We start from the raw sequence: 25813 nt of genomic DNA, 5'->3' as shown, positions 1-25813 counted from the left end.
TTGTGTTCATATCCGTCTTTGCCTTAAGTATGAGGAGGCTTTGTTTCCTAGTAAATCAAACCTTTCGTGTGGTATACTGATACTTCTTTATATGTTAAGACAAAAATTGTTTTGTGTTAACATATCTACACTAGCTTTATTTGTTATTAGTATTTGCCTAGTATCTTTTTCTACCCTCTTACATTCTAGGTATGTTTGGAATCTGCCGCATACAGCATGCATCCAGATTATTTTCTTTAATTCTTTCTGCCAATCTCTCCTTTATATTTTTATCTACTTATTTATTTAAAAATATATTTATGATTATGCTATTACAGTTGTCCCAGTTTTCCCCTTTACCCTCCTCTGCCTAGTGCCCCCCTTCCCTCCAGCAGTCCTCCACCTTAGTTCATGTCCATGGGTTGTGCATGGGTTGTGCAAGCCAAATTCTTTGGCTTCTCCATTTCCTTTGCTATTCTCAACATCCCCATCTGTTTTGTACCTACTAATTATGCTTCTTAATCCCTGAACCTTTTCCCCCATTCTCTCCCTTCCCTCTCCCATCTGATAATCCTCCAGATGATCTCCATATCTATGATTCTCTTCCTGTTCTAGTTGTTTGCTTAGTTTGTCTTTTTAGAATCAGTTGTTGATAGTTGTGAATTTGTTGCCATTTTAATATTCTATATAGTTGTGATCGTCTTCTTTTTCTTAAATAAGTTCCTTTAACATTTCATGTAACAATGGTTTGGTGATGATGAAATCCTTTAGCTTTACCCTGTTCAGAAAGCACTTTGCCCTTTCATTCTAAATGATAGCTTTGCTAGATAGAGTAATTTAGGTTGTAGGTCCTAGCTTTTCATCACTTTGAATACTTCTTGTCAGTCCTTTCTTGCCTGCAAAGTTCTTTTGAGAAATCAACCGACAGTGTTATGGGAACTCCTCTGTAGGTAAGTCTCTGCTTTTCCCTTGCTACTCTTAAGATTCTCTCTTTATCTTTAACTTTTGGCATTTTAATTATGATGTGTCTTGGTGTGGTCTTCTTTGGGTCCAACTTGTATAGAACTCTCTGTGCTTCCTGGACTTGTATGTCTATTTCCTTCACCAAATTAGGGAAGTTTTCTTTTATTATTTTTTCAAATAAGTTTTCAATATCTTGCTCTCCCTCTTCTCCTTCTGGCATCCCTATGATACAGATGTTGGGACTTTTGGAGATGTCCCAGAGGGTCCTTATACTATCCACATTAAAATTTTTTTTTTAATTCTTTTTTCTTCTTGCTGTTCTGGTTGAATGCTTATTTCTCCTTTATGTTCCAAATCATCGGCTTGAATCCTGGCTTCCTACCCTCCACTGATGGTTCCTTGTAAGATTTTTCTTTATTTCACTTAGTGTAACCTTCATTTCTTCCTTTATGTTGTTGCCATATTTAATGAGTTCTTTGAGCATCCTGATCACCAGTGTTTTGAACTCTGCATCAATTAAGTTGGTTGTCTTTGTTTTGTTTAGTTGTTTTTCTGGGGTTTTGTTCTGTTATTTCATTTGGGCCATATGTTTTTGTCTCCTTAATTTGGTAGCCTCCCTGTGTTTATTTCTGCATATTAGGAAGAGTTGCTTGGACTCCCTGCCTTAGTAGTGTGGCCTATTATAGAAAAGGCACCTGTAAATAGTACGCGGGGGAGCCTTAGGTAATCACCAGGGCAGGGCAACCCCCTTCACTACTTTGTGGCTGTGTGTGGGGAGGGCTCAGAGAGGGGACAGTGCCACTGCCTGGCTTCTGGAGGTTTGCGCATTTCCCGTCACTCCACTCATTTCCCATGTTTGACTGGCACTCTTCCAGCTATTGCCCTGGTGCTGAATCACAGAGTGGATGGGTTTGCATATGTTCTAAGTCCGCATGGGCCCTTTGAACAGAATCTCCTGATAGTCTGGCAGTTCCTTCTGCCACCCCAACCCCCACTGATTTTTACAGCCAGAAATTACGGGGATTCATCTTCTTGGCTCTGGAACCCTGAGCTATGCAGTCTGACCTGGGGCTGGAATTGCTCACTACCAAGGTATCCCTCCTGATTTTTATCCACCATGCGTGAATATGGGACTGTCCATTCTGCCACTGCTGCCTCTTTGTGCCATACCATGTTTCCATGTCCCTCCGTCCACCTGCAGACTCTGCCCCTCTTACTCGTCTGGATGAATGTGGGTTCTTTAAATCCTTGGTTGTCAGACTTCCATACAGCTTGCTTTCCTGACAGTTCTGGGTATTAATTGTTCTGAGTTCTAGTTGTAATTCTTTCTGTAGTTGCACAAGGAGGTAAAGAATGTCTACCTATATCTCCATCTTGACTGGAAGTCCAATCTCTCCTTTAACAAGAGAGTTTAATTCATTTATATTTATTGTCCCTACTGATATATTTGAATTTATTTCTACAATTGTATGTACTTTCACTTTATCTTGCCTTTCCTGTCTGTTTTTCCCTTTTCCTGCCTGCTTTTGGATTTCTGCCTTCCACAGGACCTGAGCACATTTTAATCCCATTGTTCCTTCCAGTTTACATGCTTTCGTACAGTGTTTTAGTTGTGTCCATTCTTCCTCTCCCCAAAATTAGACATTGCTATTTTATACAGTGTTTGTATATAACTACATTTTTATCCTTTTGTCTGTCATTTATTCTGAAATCTCAGATCTTTTGTACAGAATCATTCTCTTGCTGTCCAATGTTATCTTTTAAAATTTCTTTTGATAGGAGTTTATTAGCAAACTTATTTTTTGCTTGTATAAAGTGTCTTTGCCTTTGTTCTTTTTTTAATCCTCTCCTGAGGATATTGTTATTGACTTGGAAGGGGTGGGGACAGAGGGCAGAGGGGAACATTGATGTGAGAGACAAACATCGATCAGTAGCATCCCAAATGTGCACCAACTGGGGATTGAACCCCCAGGGCTGGAACCTGTAAACCTTTTGATATATGAGACACTGCTCTAACCTACTGAGCCACCTGCTCGGGTCTCTTTACCCTTTTTCTTGAAAGATTGTTTGCTGTATATAGAATTCTAAGATGACCTTTTTCTTTCCTCTCAACACATTAAAAATATTATTTCACTGCCTTCTAACTTCCCTTATTGCTGCTGAAAGTCAGCTATCAGTCTAAGTTAGTGCTGTCTAATACAACAATTTGTTAGGATGCAAATGTGCTTTGTCACCTTTGTCTAGTACAGTATCCATTATTCAGTGGCTATTGAGCATTTGATATGTGGCTAATGTGACTTAGGAACTGGATTTTTAATTTTTATTTGATTTAACTTTAATAGCCAGATATGGCGAGGGGCTAATGCATTTGTGTAGATGTAATTTGTATATGTTATTGTTTGTAAGTGTTAAATGCCAGTTCTTTGTGAGTGATCTCCTTTCGTTGTGACTATTTCGAGACTTTTTTTGCTTTTGTGTTATGATGTTTTAAAGGATGTTTTGTCATGCTTAAGATCTACTAGTGTTCAGGCTCTGAGGATTGGTGTCTTTCAACAATTACAGAAAGTTCTTTTCAAATATTGTCTAATCTCAAATATTATCTTCTAGAACTCAATTAGATACCATTAGAACTTCTTGCTATATTCTCCATGTCTCTAAATAGCACTTTCATTATTTCTCCTAGTCTCTGGGCTGCATTTTGGATTTTTTTTTTTTTTTTGCTTAATTGTCCAGTTTACTCATCTTCTGTTCTGTGTCCAATCTGCTTTTTTAAAAAAAATTAACATCAACGTGTGATTGCCTCTCTCACGCCCCCTATTGGGGACCTGGCCCACAACCCAGGCATGTGCCCTGATTGAAAATCGAACTGGTGACCCTTTGATTCACATGCCCATACTCAACCCACTGAGCTACACCAGCCAGGGCCCAATCTGCTTTTAATTCGTTCATTGAAGTTTTAAATTTTATTACATTTTCTATCACAGCAAATTTTGGTTGGCCCTTTTCAAAATTAATTATTATTTGCTTCTACCTTCAGGCTTCTCTTTCATTTCTTTAATCATAGTAAACATAGCAATTTTATAATCTGTGATAACCAGTGTCTAAAGTCTGTGAATATAATTCTGCTGTCTGTTTCTCCTGTTGATTCTTACTTTCAGTGCCTTGTTTCATTACTAGGTTTTACTATGATCTCATTTTCCATGGAGCTCTACATGTTAGAATTCTTTGGGGCCTGGGTTGAAGTTGGATTTTAAGAAAGGAATCTGCATTTGCTTCTGGTAGTTGACTGGGGACACTCCAGAATCACTTTTAATTAAATTCTCTTATTGCAATTATTCTGATTATACAAGGGAGTGTGAATCTGAACTGCATATCTAGACCTGTGAGCTGGCTCATGGTTATGAATTCTCAAAGGAGAATTCTTTTTTCTCTCCACCTCACACTAAGTTCATAGCAAGAGAGTTTTCTTGTTGTCTTCTTCTGACCCATAGTTTTATTTCCCATCTTCCTTTCATGAGGATATGACTCTCTGCAGGACCCAACTCTATGCAGGAGCCTCCTTTTGGGAAATTGTTAGGTTCCATCTCCTATGCTCTGATGTCCAGGCAGCCTTCTGGACAGAAAGCCGGGGTTCCCAGGGCTTTATAGAAACCCTCAGGGCAAAAGTCAGTTGGCTTATCTCTAGGGATCTCTGCCTTCACTTCATTTTTAGACTATACAGAATTTTACCTTTCATTCCAGTTCAGCAATAAATTTTAAATGATGTTTTTAAAAAATTTAATCAGAAGTTTACATGCTTCAATTGGGAAGATCATACAGGATTTCTAGACTGTCATATTGCCAAAAATATAAATTATCCACATTGTTTTCCTAGTCTTTGGTGGATGAGTGGCTGGAGAGCTACAAACAAAACCAAGAGGCAGCATTCCTGGAGCTCATTAACTTTTTCATTCAATCTTGTGGATGTAAAGGTGAGGAAACGCCTACCTCTTTCTGGTCTCTAGCCTTCTGCTCCTATGTTATGAAACTTTCTTCCATTTAGAGACAAGTAGGATTGGACATTTCCTAAATGAAGGGAGAAGGTAAATCATAAGAAAGTTTCACTTTTTTAACTACCTTGTTAAGTGGCAAATAGGGATCCAGTGGGGATCACTGTTGGTTTGGAGACAAGACCCTTTGTGGAAAAGCAATTAATCACACTAACATTAGTCACAAATTAAAAATGGACCATCAGATACCTTTTAGTCTTCCTTTCTCTGGTTGAAATAATATTTTATTTTATTCCCTATTCTTTAGCCATTTTATTGCATATTTCTTCATTGAAGCTATGGGCCCTCAGGGTCCAGGACCTAATTTATTGGGGCAGGTAGTCTTAGGTAGGTTGTATTATAAGAATCCAGAATCTGGTGTTGTTTTATTGCTATCTTTGTTTGTTTGTTGGATTTTTTTGTAACTGTACTTTTCCACTGATTGATTCCTTTGGGTTTTCTGGAGTGGTTGCCTTATATTAGATATACAGTTAGATGATTTGGGTCTTCTTGATAGCTAAGCTCTTTTTGATATATTCCCAAGCTCATCTTCAGATGTATATGTAAAGAGTCATGATGCCTTGATATTTTCCTTGTGAATATCTCATCTCCTCCATTCCTTAGGCACTGTGACACCTGAGATGTTCAAGAAGATGTCCAACTCAGAGATCATCCAGCACCTAACAGAACAGTTTAATGAGGTAGAAGGAGAAGACCAAGATTATTATGCCACTCTTGTTTCAAAACACAAGACTCCTTATCGCCTTCTTTCTGATTCTGGGAAATAGGATAGTTTTTAGAAGGAGAAGCTCAATCTCTTGGGGGCAAAAGGGACCCGTAGATATTATTTGAATATATCTCTAGAGTTGAAAATAGTAGGAAATGAGGTAAAGCAAAGATAACATACTATACTATAGGGTTTTGACATCCCATGGCTTCGTATACCTGGTAATAACTTTCCCAATCTTTTCATAAACCCTGTGTAGGACTCAGGAGATTATCCCCTGACAGCTCCAGGTCCCTCCTGGAAGAAGTTCCATGGAAGTTTCTGTGAATTTGTGAGGACTTTGGTTTATCAGTGTCAGTACAGTCTCCTTTATGATGGCTTTCCTATGGACAACCTCATCTCCCTGCTCACTGGCCTGTCAGACTCCCAAGTCCGTGCCTTTCGTCACACTAGCACCCTGGCTGGTGAGCACTCATTTTTATTCTGTAAATGTTCTCCTGGGGATTGTTAGGACTTTCCTCTGTTCTATAGTCCTGGATCTTCTTTCCTTCCTGCATCTTAGCTCCTTATTTCAAGGCCGTGGGTTTTTTTTGTTTGTATGTTTGTTTGTTTTTTAAATCACAAACCAAATTTAGTTTCTCACTAGTGGAATTGTAAAAAAAGGGTAGGTGTTCGACAGTGTTCAACAAAACATTGACAGTTTCCAGCTTTCCCATGTTTCTTATAGCTCACTGCTGGGAATATGCTGAGGATTAAAAGAAGCCTCAAGGGGTTAGGGAGGAAAAAGTCCACTCCAGAACAGTGAATCTTGCAATTTGAGGGTCACCTTGTTCTAGCTTTTTATTTTTACTGCTTCCTATTTCCTCTTTCTTTGAACCTACCCTCTTTCCTCTGACTTAAGTGATGATTTCCTTATCTTGTTTTTCCTGACTCAAAGCCATGAAGCTAATGACCTCTCTAGTAAGAGTAGCCCTCCAACTGAGTTTGCACAAGGACAACAATCAGCGCCAGTATGAGGCTGAACGAAACAAGGGGCCAGGACAGAGAGCACCTGAGAGGCTGGAGAGTCTGTTGGAGAAACGGAAAGAGGTGAGAAGTGTTCTCTGCCTCTCTCCCAGTTTCCATTTGCTGCTGCCACAGCCCATCGTATCAGTCCCCAAGCACTTCTCTCTGGCAAGGCACAGGTCCCCAAGCATCCTTCTACATCATGAATAATGGAGGCTAGCAGTAGTTTAATAGACCCATCCTGTCAGAGGTCATTGCATGCTCATCTTGCTTCTGGGATGTGGGCTCAATCATTATCATTGCCATTGATAATTTGTAGACTTTAGAGTTCTCTATAATTCCACTTTTGTTCAGTTTCCATTATCTACATTCATTATTAGGAGTATTTAAGTGTTGTGCCTACATCTCATGTAAGAAGTTAAGTTTTGACTTTCTTGTCAAGTATACAGTATGCAGGTCACCACGAAGGCTTACCACTGATCGGGGAAGCCAAGTTTTTAAGGAATGGAAAGGGCACAGGCCCTTCAGTCACTCCTGAGTTTAAATTCTGTTCCATTTAGCTACTAGCTCCAGGGCCTTATGTAACACTTCTAAGTTTCAGTTTCCTTTTCTTTAGAAAGGGGATAATTCTACCTTTTTATGGAGAGTATGATGAGTAAATTACCTAGCCTGGCACATAATAGATACTTGCTTTATTTCCTTTGAAACTTAAAAAAGACCACTGGAGGACATAAGCCCTAACAAAATCTTTTACTCTGATTAAAACTTCAAATAGCTGTGTCTGTCATGAGACAGACACTGATTTTTCCCCCCAATTCTCCCTCGATATCTGAGACTTTCCCATCTTGAGATGGCGGGACTCACCATGTCTAACTATACTAATTAACTGTTTTCCCAGCCCTTACCAAAGATATCTTCTGTGCTAAATCATTAGAGAAGGAAACTTTCTACTTCATTCTCTTTCTCAGTTTTCACTGTCAGTATGCTCTTAAACCTTACGTGTATTATTAGTTCTGTCTCAAATCTTATGTACAGTAGAGTGTGTCTTTTTGTTTGTACTTCTCCATGCTCTTGCTTTATCAATTATCATTCCTCTTTTTTTCTTTAGTCCCTCCTTCCCTGCTGTTTTCTTCTCTCCACTTATAAATATATGGAGGCTCTTGAAGTGTACCCTTATTCTTTGCTTCTGTGAGAAAGTGTTTCCTAACTTTCTTAATATTCAGCTGAATCCTTTTTGCTGCCTAGCTTCTGTCCTCATTTTTCTTTGAAATCATTCTCAAACCAGTAACTTTCTAATCCCTTTAGTCAATGGCCTTTTCTCAAATTCCCTCTTCCAAACTTCTGTAGAGTTTGGTACTGATAATCTACCTTTCTTCCTTCTGTCCTCCCTCTCCTTCTTCTTTTAAATATGAAATTTTCAAAAATTTAGGAAAATAAAAAAATAACCAGATACAAAGGAAATATTATTTTTTCCAAATACAGAGAGGCCCCTGAGATATTAGTTGACTATATAGGTTCTTCCAGAATTAGAAGGTTCAGAGGGAACTTGGGATACCAAGGGTTCAGACTGTGTCCTGTAATAAATAGGAAGCAAGCAGAAGCCATACTTTTTCATATTTCTATGGCCTTATATTGTTCAAGTACAAGAAACATCGACCTGTTCCTTCCTATCCTTCAGCTCCAAGAGCATCAAGAGGAGATTGAGGGGATGATGAATGCCCTTTTCAGGGGTGTCTTTGTACATCGGTATAGGTGAGTTAATGGGCTTTTCTCATTGAAGGAACTAGTCCTTGGTTACAGAGTTTATAGAAGTAACATGGCCCCCTCCTTAACTCTGAGTTATTTGGTTAGTCTTAGAACATATGCAGCTAGAGCACGAACTACCAGATGTTTAAAATTAATAAAGTTTAGTTTATCCTCACCTACAAAGGATCTTGTAAGCTCTTCTGGGAGATCAAATAAGAGGGTGGGCATTGCTGAGTATTATTCTACTCTAGCATCATTTCGTACCTTCCCGCTCCCATTTTCTTGGGGCTAGATACTTGAAAGGATAAGAATGGAAAGCAAAAAGGGCTTTTCTGAGGATGTATAGTTTGGCAAGCCTTTTCCAAGCCTAGCATACTGTTTTGCTATGCTAAAGTGGGGGAGTTTTATACTGTTTAAATGGGTAGACTTAGTTAAAAAAGAGCATCTGTATTTGTTTCTCATTCTTTATATTTTTTTTGCCTCTGCCTTTTCAGAACCCTTTAGCTGATTTAATTTTTTCCTGAAATGAAATTAAAACACACTGTTTGGCCAACAGTTAAATTAACTTCCAAAATTAGTTTTTAAAGGGGACAAGAAAGATAAGTTTAATTATTTTATGGGCTGGTAATATAAAGAAGAGGTTTACTTTTTATCTATTATATTTACATTGGGGAGAGGTAGTGAAAGGCATGGTAGGTGGTGCCAAGAAAAATTCTTCCATGACAGAGAGGTCATCAGGTAGCATGGAAAGTGAATTTGGAGAGAAGATGATATGGGTCAATTTATCTCTCTATGCCTAGAGATGTTCTTCCTGAGATTCGTGCTATCTGCATTGAGGAAATTGGGTCTTGGATGCAAAGCTACAGTGCCTCTTTCCTCACCGATAGCTATTTAAAATATATTGGCTGGACCCTGCATGATAAGGTGAGAGCAGAGTCCATCTCCTTTTCCTTGCTGCCCTCATTCTTTCCCCTGCCCTAGGACACTTCAGCTTTTCCTGGTCCTGCCACTTCGGTGTTTCATTAGTGATCAGTGATCAACCTGTCGAGATACTGAACCTTGAAACTTCTTCAATATTGGGGAGGAGAGGATAGGATAAGGTAGAAGAGAAAGACCTATCCAGGAAATATAACACCTCAAAACCAGAGTAGAGGGGAGAAAGACTTTTTCTATAAAAAAGCAAGAACATTATTGATGGCTTGGTATAGCAAGGGTACTAGGGTAATAACCAGAGATCCTTTCCATTATGATTGCTAAATATCGCTGTGATCTTTTTATTTTTTAAGTAATAAGATAGTTGTAAATTGTCTTTAGGGCATCTCAGAATCCTCATTGTAGAGGACACCCAAGCCCAGAATGAGTAATCTGGGGGAGGGGGAGATAGTATGGAGGCCCAGTGAGGGTGAGGAAGGGAGTAGTCAGTCATACTTCCATTTTCCTCAGTAGCATCGAGAGGTCCGTCTGAAGTGCCTGAAGGCTCTCAAAGAGTTGTACAGCAACCGAGACTTGATTGCACGCCTAGAGCTCTTTACTAGCCGCTTCAAGGTAAAATTGGGGCAGTACCTCCTGTGCTTGGCTCTGTCCTGTGGTTCCCATTGCCCTGCCTCATCTTTCCATTTCTATTGCTCTGATAAAGCTATAGCTATCACAGCATCTGCTTCTATACCCTCTCTTTAGGAATCTCTCAAATTCTAAGAGAACACGATTTTGGGGATGGGTATAGTGAAGTTTTGAACAATGTTCTCCTTCTTGCAGGATCGGATGGTATCCATGGTCATGGACCGAGAGTACGATGTGGCAGTGGAGGCCGTCAGGTTGCTTATACTTATCCTTAAGTGAGTCATGGGAAGTAGAGAAGCAAGCTTCTCGAACTTGCACCTTTGCAGCATCAGACAGGCCCTTCCAGAGTTCTATCCCTCCACCTAGCATAGGTTGACTCTCCCTTATGTACAGGTTGAAAGAGGTCATTCCTGAGTTGCAAGATCTCCTATCTTCTTTAACTCTCCATACTCCTCTGTCTTCCACTCTTCATTTAAAAGTTCTTCGTGAGTTAATCCTTATTGTTTTTGCTTGTTTCCATTTCTAGCCTCAGTTGTGCCAGAAGACTATATCCATACCCACCTCCTTTTTCTGCTTTTCCCTTGACAGGAACATGGAAGGGGTGCTGACGGATGCAGACTGTGAGAGCATCTACCCTGTTGTGTATGCCTCTCACCGAGCCCTGGCCTCTGCTGCAGGGGAGTTTCTGTACTGGAAGTGAGTGGGGCTCCTTTCATTTGTTCCTTTAACACCATCCTCTGTTTTCTCTCTCTCTCACCTGCTGCTAATCTTGCTAAGAACTCCCCATACCTATTAAAGTCTCTCAGGGTCTCCTTTTCTCTCTCAATTCCTTGGGGCTTCCCTTAGCTCTGAACCTCTTTCCTCTTTATACCACTTCTTGGATTTTTTTCTTTCCTCCATGGTGGTTATTTCTTCCCGTGCTGTGCCTTTTCTTTGTGTCTGTTTTACCAGGCTCTTCTACCCTGAATATGAGACAAGAATGGTGAGTGGGAGAGAGCGACGCCGAAGTCCACTAGCTCAGAGGACTTTCTTCCACCTTCTGCTGTCCTTCTTTCTGGAGAGTGAGGTGACGTATAGGAAGGAGCTGTTTGGTTGTTGTGCATGACTCCTGCAGGTAGAGAAGGATGGGAGCTACAGGAAGAAGAAACATGGTTTATCAGTAGTCACTTCCTAGGGTTTTTTAATGTGGCTTCAGTAACTTAATGGGTACCTTCTTCCACAGCTCCATGACCATGCTGCTTACTTAGTAGACAGCTTGTGGGACTGTGCAGGGTCTCAGCTGAAGGACTGGGAGAGTCTGACAAGCTTGCTTCTGGAGAAGGACCAGAGTGCGTGTCATATGGTAACTGGGGGCAGGGTGGGGGTCTTTTACCTAGTAGGAAACCAGGAAAGATTTCTGTCCTATATTTTAAAAGGCAGAAGTATTTTTCCCATATTTTAAATGGGCAGTGGGGACACAGGGTGGGGGAAGACTTGGATATGGAAGGTGGCCAATCTATGATTCTGTGTTTTCATTCTCTTGCCAATCCAGACCTGGGTGATGTGCAAGAGAACACACTGATAGAAATCCTTGTGTCCAGTGTTCGGCAAGCTTCAGAGGGTCACCCACCTGTGGGACGGGTCACTGGGAGGAAGGTATGGCATGGGGATGGCTTGGGTTGATTGGCAATATTAAATCCAGACAGGTATTATCAATCTTTATCTTCAAGTCTTAGCTTAGGGTGCCCCTTACTCTGTCTCTCAAAGAATTCCATTTCCAGAAAAAAAAATCTGAAGGGAACTGCTGAATATTCTTTTCCTTCCTGGGGAGGAGAGACCCACATACCAGTGTTTCTCTACACCTTTTCCACACCTCCAAATGACTCTAATTCCAGGGCTTAACCCCTAAAGAACGTAAGATCCAAGCGGATGACAAGGTGAAGCTGACTGAGCATCTCATTCCCCTGCTACCTCAGCTCCTGGCCAAGGTAGAGATGCCTCACTGTTCAGCATCTGGGAATGAAGGGGTGAAAAATGTGTATCTGATGGGAAATAGGAGTAAGAATTAGCAGTATATTAGGTAACAAGTTGGTCTCCCTTTCAATCACAGTTCTCAGCTGATGCAGAGAAGGTTGCTCCCCTGTTGCAGCTTCTTAACTACTTTGACCTCAACATCTATTGCACCAGGCGTTTAGAGAAGGTGAGAAGGAAGATGTATTTCCTCTGCCTTGCTACTTCCCTGCTAGGGCCAAAGGTTCTACTGGCTAGTATCTGGCTCTTCTCAAGAACCTGGGTTTCTGAAAAATCAGTTTTCCCTTTCTTAGGTATCTTATTTTTAAAGTTTAATGCTTTTAACACTGTTTCTTGTCTCCCTTAGCTATACTCCCCTCCAGAAGAGTTGTCCTCTCCACCTCCCTAACAGCATTAGTTTCTCCCACATTTTTTCCTTAGCACCTGGAGCTGTTTTTACAGCAACTTCAGGAGGTGGTGATGAAGCATGCAGACCCAGCAGTGCTTGAGGCTGGAGCTCACGCCCTTTATCTGCTCTGTAATCCTGAGTTCACATTCTTCAGCCGAGTGGACTTTACCCGCAGCCAACTAGTCGATCTGCTGACTGACCACGTCCAGCAGGAACTTGAAGAGCTGCTGCAGGTAGGAACTGGGGCTGAGTGACAGGGAGAGGGCCACAGTACAGGGAACATGGATCTGTGAGTTCTTGGGAAAATTTCATTGTGGACCTTCTTTCTTCCTCAGTCATCCTTCCTAGATGAGGATGAGGTGTATAGCCTGGCAGCTACTCTGAAGCGCCTCTCTGCCTTCTACAAGTGAGCAGCTCACCACCTCCCTTCTCTTTGATTTCTACTGGTGTCTATGGAGTTGATTCTTCACCTTCTGTTCTGGTGTAACATTTCCCTTCTTCCCTCCCCACTCAAGTGCTCATGACCTAACTCGATGGGAGCTCTATGAGCCATGCTACCGACTCATCCGGAAGGCTGTGGACACAGGACAGGTTCCTCACCAGGCAAGTAGACAAGTTGGAGATGTGGAGGCAGAGAGGAGTTTTTAAGGGCCCTGTGTCCTAGATAGCAAATTCTCCCAGGCAATTCCAGTCCTAGGGATGTGAAGCAGACACAAAAGAAGATCATGTTTATGCTCTCCTTCCATTTCACTCTTGGAAAGTGAACTGTACTTTTTTTTTTTTTAATTTTACTTTTTATAGCGAGGGGAAGGGAGGGAGAAAGAAGGAAAGAAACACTGATGTGTGAGAAACATCAATCAGTTGCCTCTCTTATGCCCTCAGCCAGGGACCTGGCCCATAACCCAGGCATGTGTCATGACTGGGAATTGAACAGTGACCTTTTGCTTTGCCAGGACAGTGCTCAACCCTCTGAGCCACATCCGTCAGGGCTGAACTGTATTGTTCAATGCCTGAAAACAGCTATCATCTCTGGTTTCTGGGAGTCAAGGATAATATTGACAGATTCTAGACTTCAAATAAATTAAGCAGAGGTGACATTTTTATCCAGGATAAAATCCTCTGAAGATTGTCTGGAATCACTTCTTTTATAGCAGAAAAGGAATTGGGGCACCCCTTAATCTCATCTCTCTTCTTCACAGCTTTTGTCTCTTTTTATTGCCTTGTATGAGGTCTGTCCAGAAAGTAGCCAGCCATGTAATATGAAAAATAGAGACATTTATTGAAGAAGATACAAGAAATATTGTACATAGGACAATGATGCTTCAGTTGCCTTCAAATTAGGCACCTTGGGACCTCACACAGTTCTCCCAGTCACCATCAGCTGCCCCGTCATATTTTCCTGAATCTCATCCATGGTCTGAGATCTCTTCCCTTTCAAAGGTGATTTTAGTTTTGGGAAGAACCACAAGTTGCAGGGCACTGAATCTGAGTTGTAGGGGGGCTGAGTCACCTGGGTGATTTGATGTTTTGCCAAAAAAACTGCATGAGACATGATGCATGAGTGGGCATAATGTTGTGATAAAACTGCCAGTCACTGGTTGCCTATAGCTGCAGCCTTCTGCATCATCTAAATAGCTTCCAAGGAGAAGTGTTCAAGCTTAATGAAAAATCTGATGCAAATTCATTGTTCTACTCAGTCATTTTGAATAGAATGGCCATGCAGTACCTACACATGCTCACTCAACAGCATATCCACCCCCACTGATTAGTACAGTGAAGGCATCATTGTTCATGCATGCGCATTCCAGTCCACTCTCCTTGGCTGCCAGGTTACATTGATGTTGTGCAAACTGTTCTTGGCTGGATTTTTTTCCAGACAGACCTCATATACATCTACCTATTTGTCTCTCCTTCTCTTTTCTCTTTTTCCCTCCCTATCTTTTTATTACTCTCCTGACCTATCTCTCATTTTTGTAACATTTGGTGGTTACAGGTGATCCTGCCAGCCTTGACTGTTGTCTATTTTTCCATTCTCTGGACACTAACCCACCTTTCTGGAGCAGGTGCCTCCCAGGTGAATATGGGCCTGAGTAGGGGGAATGGGAATGAAGGCGCTGTGTCTTCATTCCTTCCCCTGAAGGCACTGTCTCCACAGAAACAGCTTTTGAGTTTGAAGGGCAGAATGGTGGCCTTCTGCGAACTCTGCCAAAGCTGCCTCTCAGATGTGGATCCTGAGATCCAGGAACAGGTGAGCATTTATTCAAGAGGGACAAAGGAGGCAAGACTTCCCATGGTTTGAGCAATCCCTTTCTAAGGAGAAATTAGTTGTGTAATATTGCTCTTGGTCTATGTTCTGACATTTTTAAGCATTCTTTTTGTTCCCTAACAGGCTTTTGTCTTGTTAAGTGATCTACTTCTCATCTTCAGCCCTCAGATGATTGTAGGGGGACGTGATTTTCTTAGGCCCCTTGTCTTTGTTCCTGAAGCTACTCTGCAGTCTGAGCTAGCCAGCTTCCTCATGGACCACATCTTCATCCAGCCCGGAGAACTGGGCAAGGGTACAGGAGTTGTATACCTGGGGTTAAGGAAGGTCTGGGGCTTGGGCCTACCTCAGGCAAAGAGGACAAGAGGCTTAAACCTTTGGTTCTTATATTTCCACTCTGCATTTAATATGAGCCAGGTCATTCCCAGGAGGATCATTTACAGATAGAGCAGCTGCACAAGCGGCGCCGCCTTCTGGCAGGATTCTGCAAGCTGTTGATTTATGGGGTGCTGGAGATGGATGCAGCTTCAGATGTTTTCAAACACTATAACAAGGTACAGTGGGCACCAAGCTGACTATAGGCATGACTGCAGAGTCTGTAGCACTATAGAAAGGAGGGTAGGGGAGATTATGGTATGGAGGCTTAAAGGAAAAGTAGGAGAAAAAAGCAATAGGAGTTTAGAATAAAGGAACAAAGAAAAGAAACTTAGTAGTAAACAGTTATGGAGAAAAAGTTTTTAGGAGGATGAAGTTCATTGGAGAGGAAATATCTTTTTGTGTGAACCCAGTCTCTGGAATGGGGTAATATAAGAAGGAAAAAAAAGAGGGATCAGCTTTTATAAGATGCCTAGATGTATATCTTGGTTTTTTCAACCCACCATTGTATTGATTTCTGTTTAGTGAGCATCTACTATGTGCCAAGCATCATTCCAAACACTAAAGGCAAAGCCTTGAACAAAATAGAAAAAAATTCCTGCTTCATAGAACTTTTCTCTAGTTGGGTCAAATAGTGAAGGTGTCACTAAGTCACTTTTGGAAGGAGACTTAATTAGGAATGTGAAGGAAGAAACCAAACAGAAACAGTCTTTTCCTATAGTCAAACACTGTCTTCTCCATTTCTTCTCCCTCAGTTTTACAATGATTATGGTGACATCATCAAGGAAACATTAACTAGAACAAGACAGATTGACCGAAGTCATTGTTCCCGAATCCTGCTGCTGAGCCTCAAGCAGGTATACTCTTCTGCCTGGAGTGCCTCAGAACTGTGGCATGCCCTGTGTATAGTTCACAGACTTTCTGTTCACCTGAAGCTACTTAGAATGTGAGATCCTTAAGAGCAGGAACTTTCTGATTTTTTTTTTTTTGCTGTTACTTTACATGACATCTCCTTCATAACTACTAGACCCATATGAAATATTTAACTGAAGGACAGTTTCTACCCCAACTCTATAGCAGTTCAACTATTAGATGGGACTTAGGAACACCAACAATAAAGTGATAGGGAATTTCTAATTTTTAAAAAGCTGTTATCTCTCAGCCTCCTTTGGTTACTACAGACATTGTTTTTTATTGCTGTAGAGGAGGGGTGAAAGCTCTCTCTGATGCAGGGGCCAGAGGTAGGGATAGTGTCCTAGGAGGAAAGAAAGAGTAAAAGTAGCAGACAGCATACCAAGCCCTTCAGAATTTCTAGGCAGAGAAGGGAATGCTCTGCTTCTCTATGTCCACCTTGTTCCTCCCTCTCTCAAATGTATCATGTGGCTTTGACACAGCTGTACACAGAACTGCTGCAGGAACAGGGGCCCCAGGGCCTTAATGAGCTTCCAGCCTTCATGGAGATGAGGGACCTAGCCCGGAGGTTTGCCTTGAGCTTTGGACCCCAGCAGCTACAGAACCGTGACCTTGTGGTCATGCTGCACAAGTAAGGCTATATTGGTGGAAGTCAGTGTTTTGAATTTTCCTGAGAAGTTTAAGCCAAACACTGTGTAGGGAGAGCTGGGAATAAGGTCTTAGAGGGAGGATAAGCAGTCAGGTTGGCAGGTGGGCACCTATGGGAGACAAGCTGGGGGACTTGGACAGCCCTGGGACAGAAGTGGAAAAGGGACTCTTTTCCTAAAATAAATCTGTCCAACCAAGGGAGGGTATCAAGTTCTCCTTGTCTGAGCTTCCTCCAGCTGGATCCTCCAGTCAGCCTCCAAATCTTGCATTCCTGGAGCTCCTTTCAGAGTTTTCCCCCCGACTTTTCCATCAGGACAAGCAGCTACTGTAAGTTGTGGTGGATGGATAAAGATGTGGATTAGGGAAGAAGGGGAAGGTGAGGGTCCAGGGATCATTTCAGCCTCTTCATTCCACCCTTTGCTTAGACTGTCTTACCTGGAAAAGTGTCTGCAGCATGTCTCCCAGACCCCTGGCCATCCCTGGGGTTCAGTCACCATTTACTGCCACTCCCTCAGCCCTATGGAGAACACAGCAGAGACCAACCCTCAGGGCTACCCCCACTCCAAGAAGAGGCGCATTGAAGGTAAAGTGCCATGTATGTGTGCTGTGTATATATATTGTGTGTACAGGTTTCAGGGTCCCCAGCACTACTTCCTTTAGTGCCACTATGTGGATAAGCAGCATATGGTCTTTTGCCTACTTCAAACTTTTGCCTTTGGTTAAATAAAAAATATTTTATTGAAGCATCTACTACCATTAAGGGTACTCATTTTTTTAAAATAGCATTCTTTGTCTTTTTTCTTAAGTTTTTCCAGCTTTTTTTTTTAATTTAAATTTTTATCTATTTATCTTTAGAAGGGAAGGGAAGGAGAGAAGGAGAGAAATATCAATGTATGGTTGCTTCTTGTGCACCCCCTGCTGGGAACTGGCCCCTGCTGGGAACTGGCCTGCAACCCAGGCATGTGCCCTGACGGGGAAATCAAACCACGATCTTTTGGTTCTCAGGCCTGTGCTCAATCCACTGAGCTACACCAGCCAGGACTAAGGGTACTCATTTTTATTAAGGTCTATTTAGCCAACTTAAAAAAAGCAAACCTCCATGAAAAATCAATTGGAAACTAATGATAAAGCCAAAGATTGCGGTAAGATCTATATGTTTGGGGTTGCCCCTTGTATTCTGTGATTTTACAAATTGTAAATATTCTTACGCACCTTCATGATTTTTTACCTTCAGATCACCACCTATTTTATAATTCACCTAAGGGGTTTTTTTTAAACTAAATTTCTTATATAGTGTCATCTTAAGTGACATCCTAGAAATCACAAGTTTGATGTGATTAAAATAGTAGTAGTAGTCATTCCTCATTCTCCCCACCCTCCCAACCCTGGGCAAGACCACTAATGTACTTTGTAACTCTGGATTTGCCTGTTTTTTTACATTTTATAAAATGGAATCATATAATATGTGGCCTTCTGTGTTTGACTTCTTTCACTTAGCATAATGTTTTCAAGTTTTATACATGTTTTAGCATATGTCAGTACCTCATACCTTTTTAGGGCTAAATAATAACGTTCCATTGTATGGATAGGCTACATTTTATTTATCCATTCATCAGTTGATTAACATTTAGTTTGTTTCTGCTTTCTTGCTATTATGCATATGTTGCTATGGACATTCATGTACAAGTTTTTTCAGGGACATATGTTTTCAGTTCTCTTGGGTTATACCTAGGAGTGAAATTGGTCAGTCATATGATTACTCCATGTTTAAGTCTTTGAGGAACTACCAAACTGTTTTCTAAAGTGCCTACATCATTTTACAATCCCAGTACCAATATATGAGGACCTCAGTTTCTCCATGTTCTTGCCAGTATTTGTCATTGTCTGTGTTTTTTATTTTATTCACCTCAGTGCCTATGAATTGGTATCTCATTGTTGTTTAAATTTTTATTTCCTTGATAACTAATGATGCTGAGTATCTTTCATGCGTTTATTGACCATTTGTCTTCATTAGAGGAATATTTATTCAAATCCCTCGCTCCTTTTAAAATTGGTTTGTCTTTTTATTGTTGAGTTGTAAGAGATCTTTATATATTTTAGATATGTTATCTGATAGGATATCAAAAAGTTTTTTACCATTCTGTGGGTTTTCTTGTCATTTTCTTTATGGTGTCCTTTGAAACGCAAAAGTTCTTAATTTTGATGAAATCCAACTTATTTGATTTTTCTTTCATTGTTTATGTTTTTGGTGTCATTTTAAGAAATCATTGCTTAATTCAAGGTCATGAAGATTTACACTTATACTTTCTTCTAAGACTTTTCTAGTTTTGCTCTTACATTTAGGTCTGTGATTCATTTTGAGTTAATTTTTATATATGTTTTGAGGGAGGGTATGAATTCTTTTTAATGTCTTCAGTATACCACCTAAAATTATCCTGTACTACCAGGAAACTTGATTTTAATCATTTAGCTAATAAATTATTTGTTAAGAACCTACTATATGCAACATACTGTGTTAGGTGTTTCAGAGACCATGAAAGATCCTTAAGCAGCTTATCATCTAATAGGAAAGAGGAAATACATTTATAGAAAATATGAATTATGAATAGTCACCAGTAAATGATAACTTCCTGAGCATTTGAGAATTTAAAGATAAATGCTAAAGAATTCAGGGAAGGAAGTTACCACTTTAAGTTTAGTTGATCTTTGAAGGTTTTGCCAAGAATATGGAATTTAAGCTGGAACTTGAAAAATGGGTAAGATTTACATACACTGAACCAAGGAAGAATGAGTACCATGGACTAGCAGCATAGCATAAGCAAACACAGGAAGCTATGCTTTAGGTAAAACACATGGATGTACTGATTGGTTTGCCTAAAACAGGGTTTGGAAAGGTAGGATGACACTAAAAAGTTTGGTTCCATTGTCCATTCAGCAGATGCATATTGAGCACCATGTGCCGGAGATGTGAACAACAAACAAAAAAGACAGCTATCCCTTTCTTTAGAGTGTCAGGTAGTGATAATATGGAAAAAATGGAAGAGGATAAGGAAACACTGATGTGGTGGGGATTGTGGCGTGTAGAGAGTGATCAGAAGGAAGCTTCATAGAGAGCGAAGGTTGAGCAAAAACCTAAAGCAAGTGAGGAAGGGTGCTAGGTGTATATCAGAATAGTTTATCAGAGGGGCAGCCCATCCAGAGGCCATGATAGGGGATTTGTCTGGCACGTTCAGGGAACAACAGAGAAGACCAGTGTAGCCGAATAGAGATTGGCTTCTCTGTTGTTCCTTGGCTGTACATAATTGCCGAATGGAGATTGTGTAGGATATGAGAACAAAGATGTCATAGGAGCCTAGAATGTATGGCACAGAGTAAAGACTGGACTTTATATGGAATGAAATGAGAAAATACTGTAGGAGTTGAACAGAGGAGTGACAGAACCTGCCTTATGTTTTAAAAGCATTCCACTGGCTGCTGTGTTGAGAATTGACAAGAGGGGCCAAGGGTAGAAGCAAAGGAGCCACTGAGGAGGCTGTTGTAGGAGTACAGATGAGACAGGACACAAAGGGGGGAGTGGCAGAGGTGGTGAGAAGTGGCCAGATTCTGGACATATTTCCAAGATATCACTAATAGCACTTCCTGACAAACCAGATGTGTGATGTAAGACAGAGGAGTGAGGGTACCTCCAAGAATTTTGGCCTAACAGTTGAAAGGATGTCATCGATAGGAAATGGGCAAGGCTGTGAGTGAGATCAGGACTTTCATATTAGCCATGTTTTTATAGGTGGAGATGTTGGACAGACAGCTGGGAATAGGAATCTAGAGTTCAGGGGAGAGGCAAAAGCTGAGATAAGTTTGGGAGTTGGTATTTAAGGGTGTGAAGGCTAAATGGCTAAGGAAGCCAGTGAAGGTGGGACAGAGGAGGGGCCCAAAGGCTGAGTGCTTGGGAATTATGCCCATTAACAGGCTGGGGAGATTAGGAGGCTCCACCTGGGGGCCCAAGGTTTCCTCTGTGGGTTTACAGCCTCATGCTTGTGGCTTCCTCCTGTTATCTGTAGTCCTCCCCTTCCTCACTTTTCCAGGTTTTTGGTTTCAGTGTATAAGCATGGCCATAAGGGGTGGGGGGGATAATGGGGATGTGAATATTTACAGATGACAAATATTAGTGTCAGTTTAACTCATGTTTTCAAATAGTATAACCTGAGTTTTTTTGAGACATTTTGGATTCTTTTTTTCTCCTCTACCTTCTCAGATCTCTGCAGGAGAGAGATTCTTAACTAGGTTCTTTACTTACCCTTCATATCAGCACTACACCAACTTTGCAATCATCTCATTTTTTTCTGGCTTTTTGAAAATCCAGTATTCCATTTTCTTCCTTCCCTGCCCCTTCAGGTCCCAAACTCTATTGCCATTTTAAGCTTTTTCTCACCACAGAAATCTTGAATAACCAGGACCTTAAATATCTTCATTTATTAACTGAGACCTCTCAGTCTTAGGGGAGTCCAGCCCTCTCACATTCGTGTTCAGATGTTACTGTTCATATGTGAGAAATATATTTATATCTTTTTCCATCTTATTTTCTGAGCTGGTAGTAAAGTTTTTCTTAGCTAGGTCCTAGGTTTGTTTGTTTGTTTATTTATTTATTTATTTATTTAGTTCAGATTGGCTTCTTTCACTTAGTAATATGCATTTAAGTTCCCTCCATGTCTTTTAAAAAATATTTTATTTTTTAAATTTTTATTTATTTATTTTTAGAGATTGGGGAAGGGAGGGGGAAAGAGAGGGAGAGAAACATCAATCTGTGGTTGCCTCTCATGTGGCCCCCAATGGGGACCTGGCCAGCAACCCAGGCATGTGCCCTGACTGGGAATCAAACCAGCGGCTCTTTAGTTCACAGACTGTTCTCAATCTACTGAGCTATACCAGCCAGGACATTTTTTTTTTTTTTAAAGAAAAGTCGCTGATATCTTTATTACTTTGTGATGTTCAGAAGCTCTTGGTGAGGTGGACCTGATTCCTCTTTACCATCATGGGCTTCTGGCTGCCCAGGGTAGTGCTGGCCCTGCATATGGTAACCGTGCAGATCCAAGTAGAACTTGTTCTTGCGGATCTTGTGCTGGATGCTGCTCAGGGTGGCCTAGGCATTCTGTTGATGGTGTTTGCACATAGGAGGTGGCCAGCTTTCGTTGTCCCCATCTCTGCTTCATGATGACCACCACACCTTTGCCATCAGCCACTGGCTTCACACCCGCCATCTTGTGGTGAATCAGCCCATTGTAGCAGAAGGAGTTGCATGCCTTCAGATCATTGGGGTCCATGCTGTATGTCTGCTTATTCCTGTTTATCAGAAAGCTGGAGCAGTTCTGTAGGACCATCCATTGCAGGTAGGCAGACGTGGTGGCAGCTTCTTTTACTGTGTCGGCTGGAGTTGGAAAGTGCTAGATACACTTCTATAGTCATTATTCTTTTAGTATGTAAGGCTACACTCATTTTTTTAGTCGTAACATAATGAGGCCATTTAGGTTTTCCATTTCCTTCTTAACTTTTTCTAACCAAAATGCAGGTCTTGAAAAAAAATAAAACTGTCCATGGCAGTACCTGGTCTACAGTTTATATGTGCATCTGCTTCTTTGCAGGCTCCTCCAGGCAGCACAGAGAGGACATCTCTTCATCCCAGGAGGAAAGCCTGCAGCTGAACAGCATCCCACCTACACCCACCCTTACCTCCACGGCGGTGAAGAATAGGCAGCCCCTAGGGGGGCTGGAAGAAATAGAAGAAGAAGGTGGCTCAGAATCAGAGTTTACTCGAGGGTGAGGGTTGAGAGGGAGAATCTGGGTGTCTGATTTTTTAGTTTGGTGTTTTGCCATCTCCATCTTGCTGTTTTTGTTCTGTTGTTCTCCCCTGTAGCACTCCCTCATTCTTGGATCCTCCTCCAATCCTTTTCAATTTTTTCAGCTCTACACTTTCTCTTTTTCCCTATACTCTGAGCTGTTCTCCCCCTTTATGCTGGCCACCTTATCTCTTCTTTTTACCCTTTATTTTTATATAACTGTCACTGATCCTACACCCTTCCCAACAGCCAACTCCTTAGAGGCACCCAGAGGTCAAGGTTCTTGAGTCCACAGCGTTTCCAGACTTCCTTCAACCCTTCAGGTCCTGGTCTGGGCCACCGGCTGACCCGGTGAGCTTTTCTCATTATCTACTGTCTTCACTTCAGATCTGTTACCCATGGTGAAAGGGTTCTCCCCTTATCCAAAGCTTCTGTGCTGATGCTTTGTGGAATTGTTTTAACAACAGAACACTTCTTTCTAATATAGTGTGGAACTCTAGTATGTAAAACTGTGGTAAGCATAGAGTTGCTGGTTAAAACAGGAGTGGGAACCTGTTTTACTTATTGCTCCCTGGGGTGCCTCTGAGAAATTCTCAGGAGTCTTTGAAAAGCAGTTTGGAAACCTCTACTCTTTGCTACTGCCATCAGACTCAGCCTTATGGAAGAGGATGAAGAAGAGTTAGAAATTCAGAACAAGTCAGGTGAAGAATGGCAAGATCCAGACAAAGTGAGTGGACCCAACATTCCCTTCTCCCTCATATGAGATGCACATATGAGAAAGAGAAACTAGAGTGATTCTGCTCTATCAGTCCTGATGATGTCTTTGTCCCTGAAAGATACTTAGGACTTTTTGAAAGCATCACAGATTAATGGAAAGAGGTTTGAAGTTGCTTTGTATTTGCTGGGATTTTACTTTTACTAAAGAAATGCACAACGTACCAGAAAGGACTAAAACAGAACTCCAAATAAGTATTTTCCATCTGAATCTAAATTGAAAGGAGTCCTAGAGCTAGAGATGGAAAGTCACTTAGCCTAGTCTTGCAGCCCATTCATTAAGTCTCTTCATAATGTACGCATGTACATGGGCACATGGACACCCTGCCTTCCCTCCTGTCTCTTTAAAGAGCTGTGCCAGTCCCTGTTCCTCCATTCACTTCCTTTTCTACCCCAGCCTGACTACTTCCCCAGGAAATGCTGCCAGTTGAGTAGGAAAAGCATGGAATTTGAGGTGACCTGAGAGTCCTCAATTCTACCACTTCATAAAGCTAGCTCTTTAACCCTTCTTAGGTTCCTCATCTTTAAAATGAAGCTTTTACACAAAATACAAAATGAAAAAGAACAAAAATGATTATAAACTGAAAAAGATTGTGTGTCTGCTGCTGTTATCCTTCTGCTCCCTTCTCTTTGAGGGGAAGGAGAAAGGATGGAATAAAGCAGGAGAATACGAGATTTTATGCTCAGAAGGAAAAAACCAGACAATGACATCTTTAAACCAGAGACTAGCGAGCAAAGCTGTGATTAAAATTCTGTAGTCTTTCCTAAAGACCCCTAAAAAAATCCCATTCTCAGGTTCCAAAATGGAACAAATTTAAGGGACTTGGCACATCAGAAGAGGAGGCACTTCTCTGATGACTTTGGGAAGCCTAGGCCTGAACCCCCCCCCCCCCCCGCCTTTGTTAATCTCTCCCTGACTGCTTTAGGGACCTAGTGCAGCCCTTACGCTTGTTACTGGAAAAGGAACTTGGTGATTGTTTGCAGTGTGATGAAACTAGGCAAGGACCTTTCTGACTTTTTTTTTTTCTAAACAGTTTCCTGACTCTTTTTTTTTTTAAGATTTTATTTATTTATCTTTAGAGGGGAAGGGGAGGAGAGAGGGAGAGAAACATCAATGTATGGTTGCCTTTCGTGCATCCCCTGCTGGGAACTGGCCTGCAGGGAACCAGCCTGCAACCCAAGCATGTGCCCTGACTGGGAATCGAACCGCGATCGTGTGGTTCGCAGGCCCGTGCTCAATCCACTGAGCTACACCAGCCAGGCCCTTTCTGACTTTTGACCCCATTTCTTTTAGCACTCTTTCTCCAGTGAGCCTGGATTGGACCTCTTAGATTCTACAGAGCTGAACTTTAAGGTGAGTGACCCCAAAACAGGCTGTGGATGGTAGGGTAAGAGGAGTTGTGTATTCTTAGGATGTGTTGGCATGTCACTTGTGTACCTGCCAAATAGATGGAAAGAAACGCCACAGGTCATGGCCTGCCCTCTCAGCTGTGTCCGGAGCTTTAGGATTAGCCCAGGGAGGAAGGCAGGAGGGGAATTAGAATTGTCTTCTGTAGGACCTTGTAGTCATCTCTTTGCCCTGTGGTCTGTTAATATCTGTGTTTGCCTTTCAACTTTCTCAATACAGGACTTCTGACATGACTCTGCACCCCTATCTATCTCCACCCACCACCTCAACAGTATGACCACTTGGAAAAGGCAAACAGGAAAAGAAGCAAAAGGAACCATTACTTGCAGCCCCAGCCCTGATCTCTGAGAGGAACAAGAAGTGGGCTTTGCCCTTCTAATTTAATGTTTCTCTGATGATGTTGGCATAGAGAAGCCTTAAGCCCCATCGTTCCTAATGCACCATGGCTCTGTTCCCCTGTGTTTGAGCATAGTGCCTATTTCCTGCTGTGTTTGGAGGGGTGGGGACTTCACCTCAGTATTTGAGAGGGGCACTACCTTCCTGTGTTGAATTGAAAGAGCATAACAGTTTTCCTTTATTTTTGGAACATGTTTCCTAGCTTCTCCTGTACCCTAATGATTAGCTCAATAAACATGTTTGAATCAGCTGGGTCCCAGATGTGGCTTGAGATTGTTAAACTGATGGGGATCAGGTCTTTGCTGGTATTAAATGGCCCTGCCCAGCTCCATAGTGTGGTGTGCAGGGGCGGCCCTGCACACACCTCAGGTGCTTATATTATACTGGTTCTCAAGGATCTGTTGCTCAGTGATGGAGAGACTGGGCGAGGCAGAGAAGTTAGGGGGAGACTGGCTGCCTTTGAGTAGTTTATCGGTTGAGAACAGTTTAGGCTGAAGAGGAAGGGTAGTATACTGATCTGCTGGAGGGTGGACCTGCCAGTCCCACCTACAGTGAGACCAGGCCAGTCCATACACCTTGGCAGCCTTCACCTAGGGGTTCTTTGCAGGGGTGATTGTAAGCCCGCATCCCCCAAACACCTTTAATAATTTGAAATTTTATAGAATCTCAGTATCTGAGAATTAGGAGGTAACTTAGAAGTTATTCTAAGTGTCCAACCCTAAAATGCAAGTCTTTTGGACATCACCCTTTCCTTCATTCTTGCCTTCCCGAGCTAGTTCTCACCAAGTCCTGTCAAGACA

The 25813-nt window shown here is 41.6% G+C and overlaps 1 protein-coding gene across 1 annotated transcript in view; it reads left to right on the top strand.

Annotated features, from left to right (window-relative positions):
- Positions 1 to 25235, top strand: part of STAG3 (stromal antigen 3) — a 31298-nt gene extending 6063 nt beyond the window's left edge. Inside the window, exons 5-34 of the mRNA XM_037135001.2 lie at positions 4817 to 4913; positions 5595 to 5671; positions 5957 to 6161; positions 6635 to 6786; positions 8381 to 8454; positions 9249 to 9372; positions 9895 to 9993; positions 10204 to 10283; positions 10597 to 10704; positions 10960 to 11074; positions 11231 to 11336; positions 11540 to 11643; positions 11883 to 11975; positions 12098 to 12187; positions 12439 to 12639; positions 12742 to 12812; positions 12922 to 13009; positions 14400 to 14480; positions 14562 to 14654; positions 14796 to 14964; positions 15087 to 15223; positions 15800 to 15901; positions 16439 to 16587; positions 16803 to 16931; positions 17030 to 17187; positions 22241 to 22415; positions 22685 to 22786; positions 23084 to 23162; positions 24504 to 24563; positions 24837 to 25235. Of these exons, the coding sequence (XP_036990896.2) occupies positions 4817 to 4913; positions 5595 to 5671; positions 5957 to 6161; positions 6635 to 6786; positions 8381 to 8454; positions 9249 to 9372; positions 9895 to 9993; positions 10204 to 10283; positions 10597 to 10704; positions 10960 to 11074; positions 11231 to 11336; positions 11540 to 11643; positions 11883 to 11975; positions 12098 to 12187; positions 12439 to 12639; positions 12742 to 12812; positions 12922 to 13009; positions 14400 to 14480; positions 14562 to 14654; positions 14796 to 14964; positions 15087 to 15223; positions 15800 to 15901; positions 16439 to 16587; positions 16803 to 16931; positions 17030 to 17187; positions 22241 to 22415; positions 22685 to 22786; positions 23084 to 23162; positions 24504 to 24563; positions 24837 to 24845 (3327 nt within the window). The 3' untranslated portion in view covers positions 24846 to 25235. The remainder of the gene's footprint in view (positions 1 to 4816; positions 4914 to 5594; positions 5672 to 5956; positions 6162 to 6634; positions 6787 to 8380; positions 8455 to 9248; positions 9373 to 9894; positions 9994 to 10203; positions 10284 to 10596; positions 10705 to 10959; positions 11075 to 11230; positions 11337 to 11539; positions 11644 to 11882; positions 11976 to 12097; positions 12188 to 12438; positions 12640 to 12741; positions 12813 to 12921; positions 13010 to 14399; positions 14481 to 14561; positions 14655 to 14795; positions 14965 to 15086; positions 15224 to 15799; positions 15902 to 16438; positions 16588 to 16802; positions 16932 to 17029; positions 17188 to 22240; positions 22416 to 22684; positions 22787 to 23083; positions 23163 to 24503; positions 24564 to 24836) is intronic.
- The last annotated feature ends 578 nt before the right edge of the window (positions 25236 to 25813 follow it).

This window comes from Artibeus jamaicensis, unplaced genomic scaffold, assembly GCF_021234435.1.
Source record: "Artibeus jamaicensis isolate MK-2021 breed Jamaican fruit bat unplaced genomic scaffold, CSHL_Jam_final contig_956, whole genome shotgun sequence".
Classification (NCBI taxonomy): Eukaryota; Metazoa; Chordata; class Mammalia; order Chiroptera; family Phyllostomidae; genus Artibeus; species Artibeus jamaicensis.
This window is presented reverse-complemented; position numbering and strand designations above follow the sequence as displayed.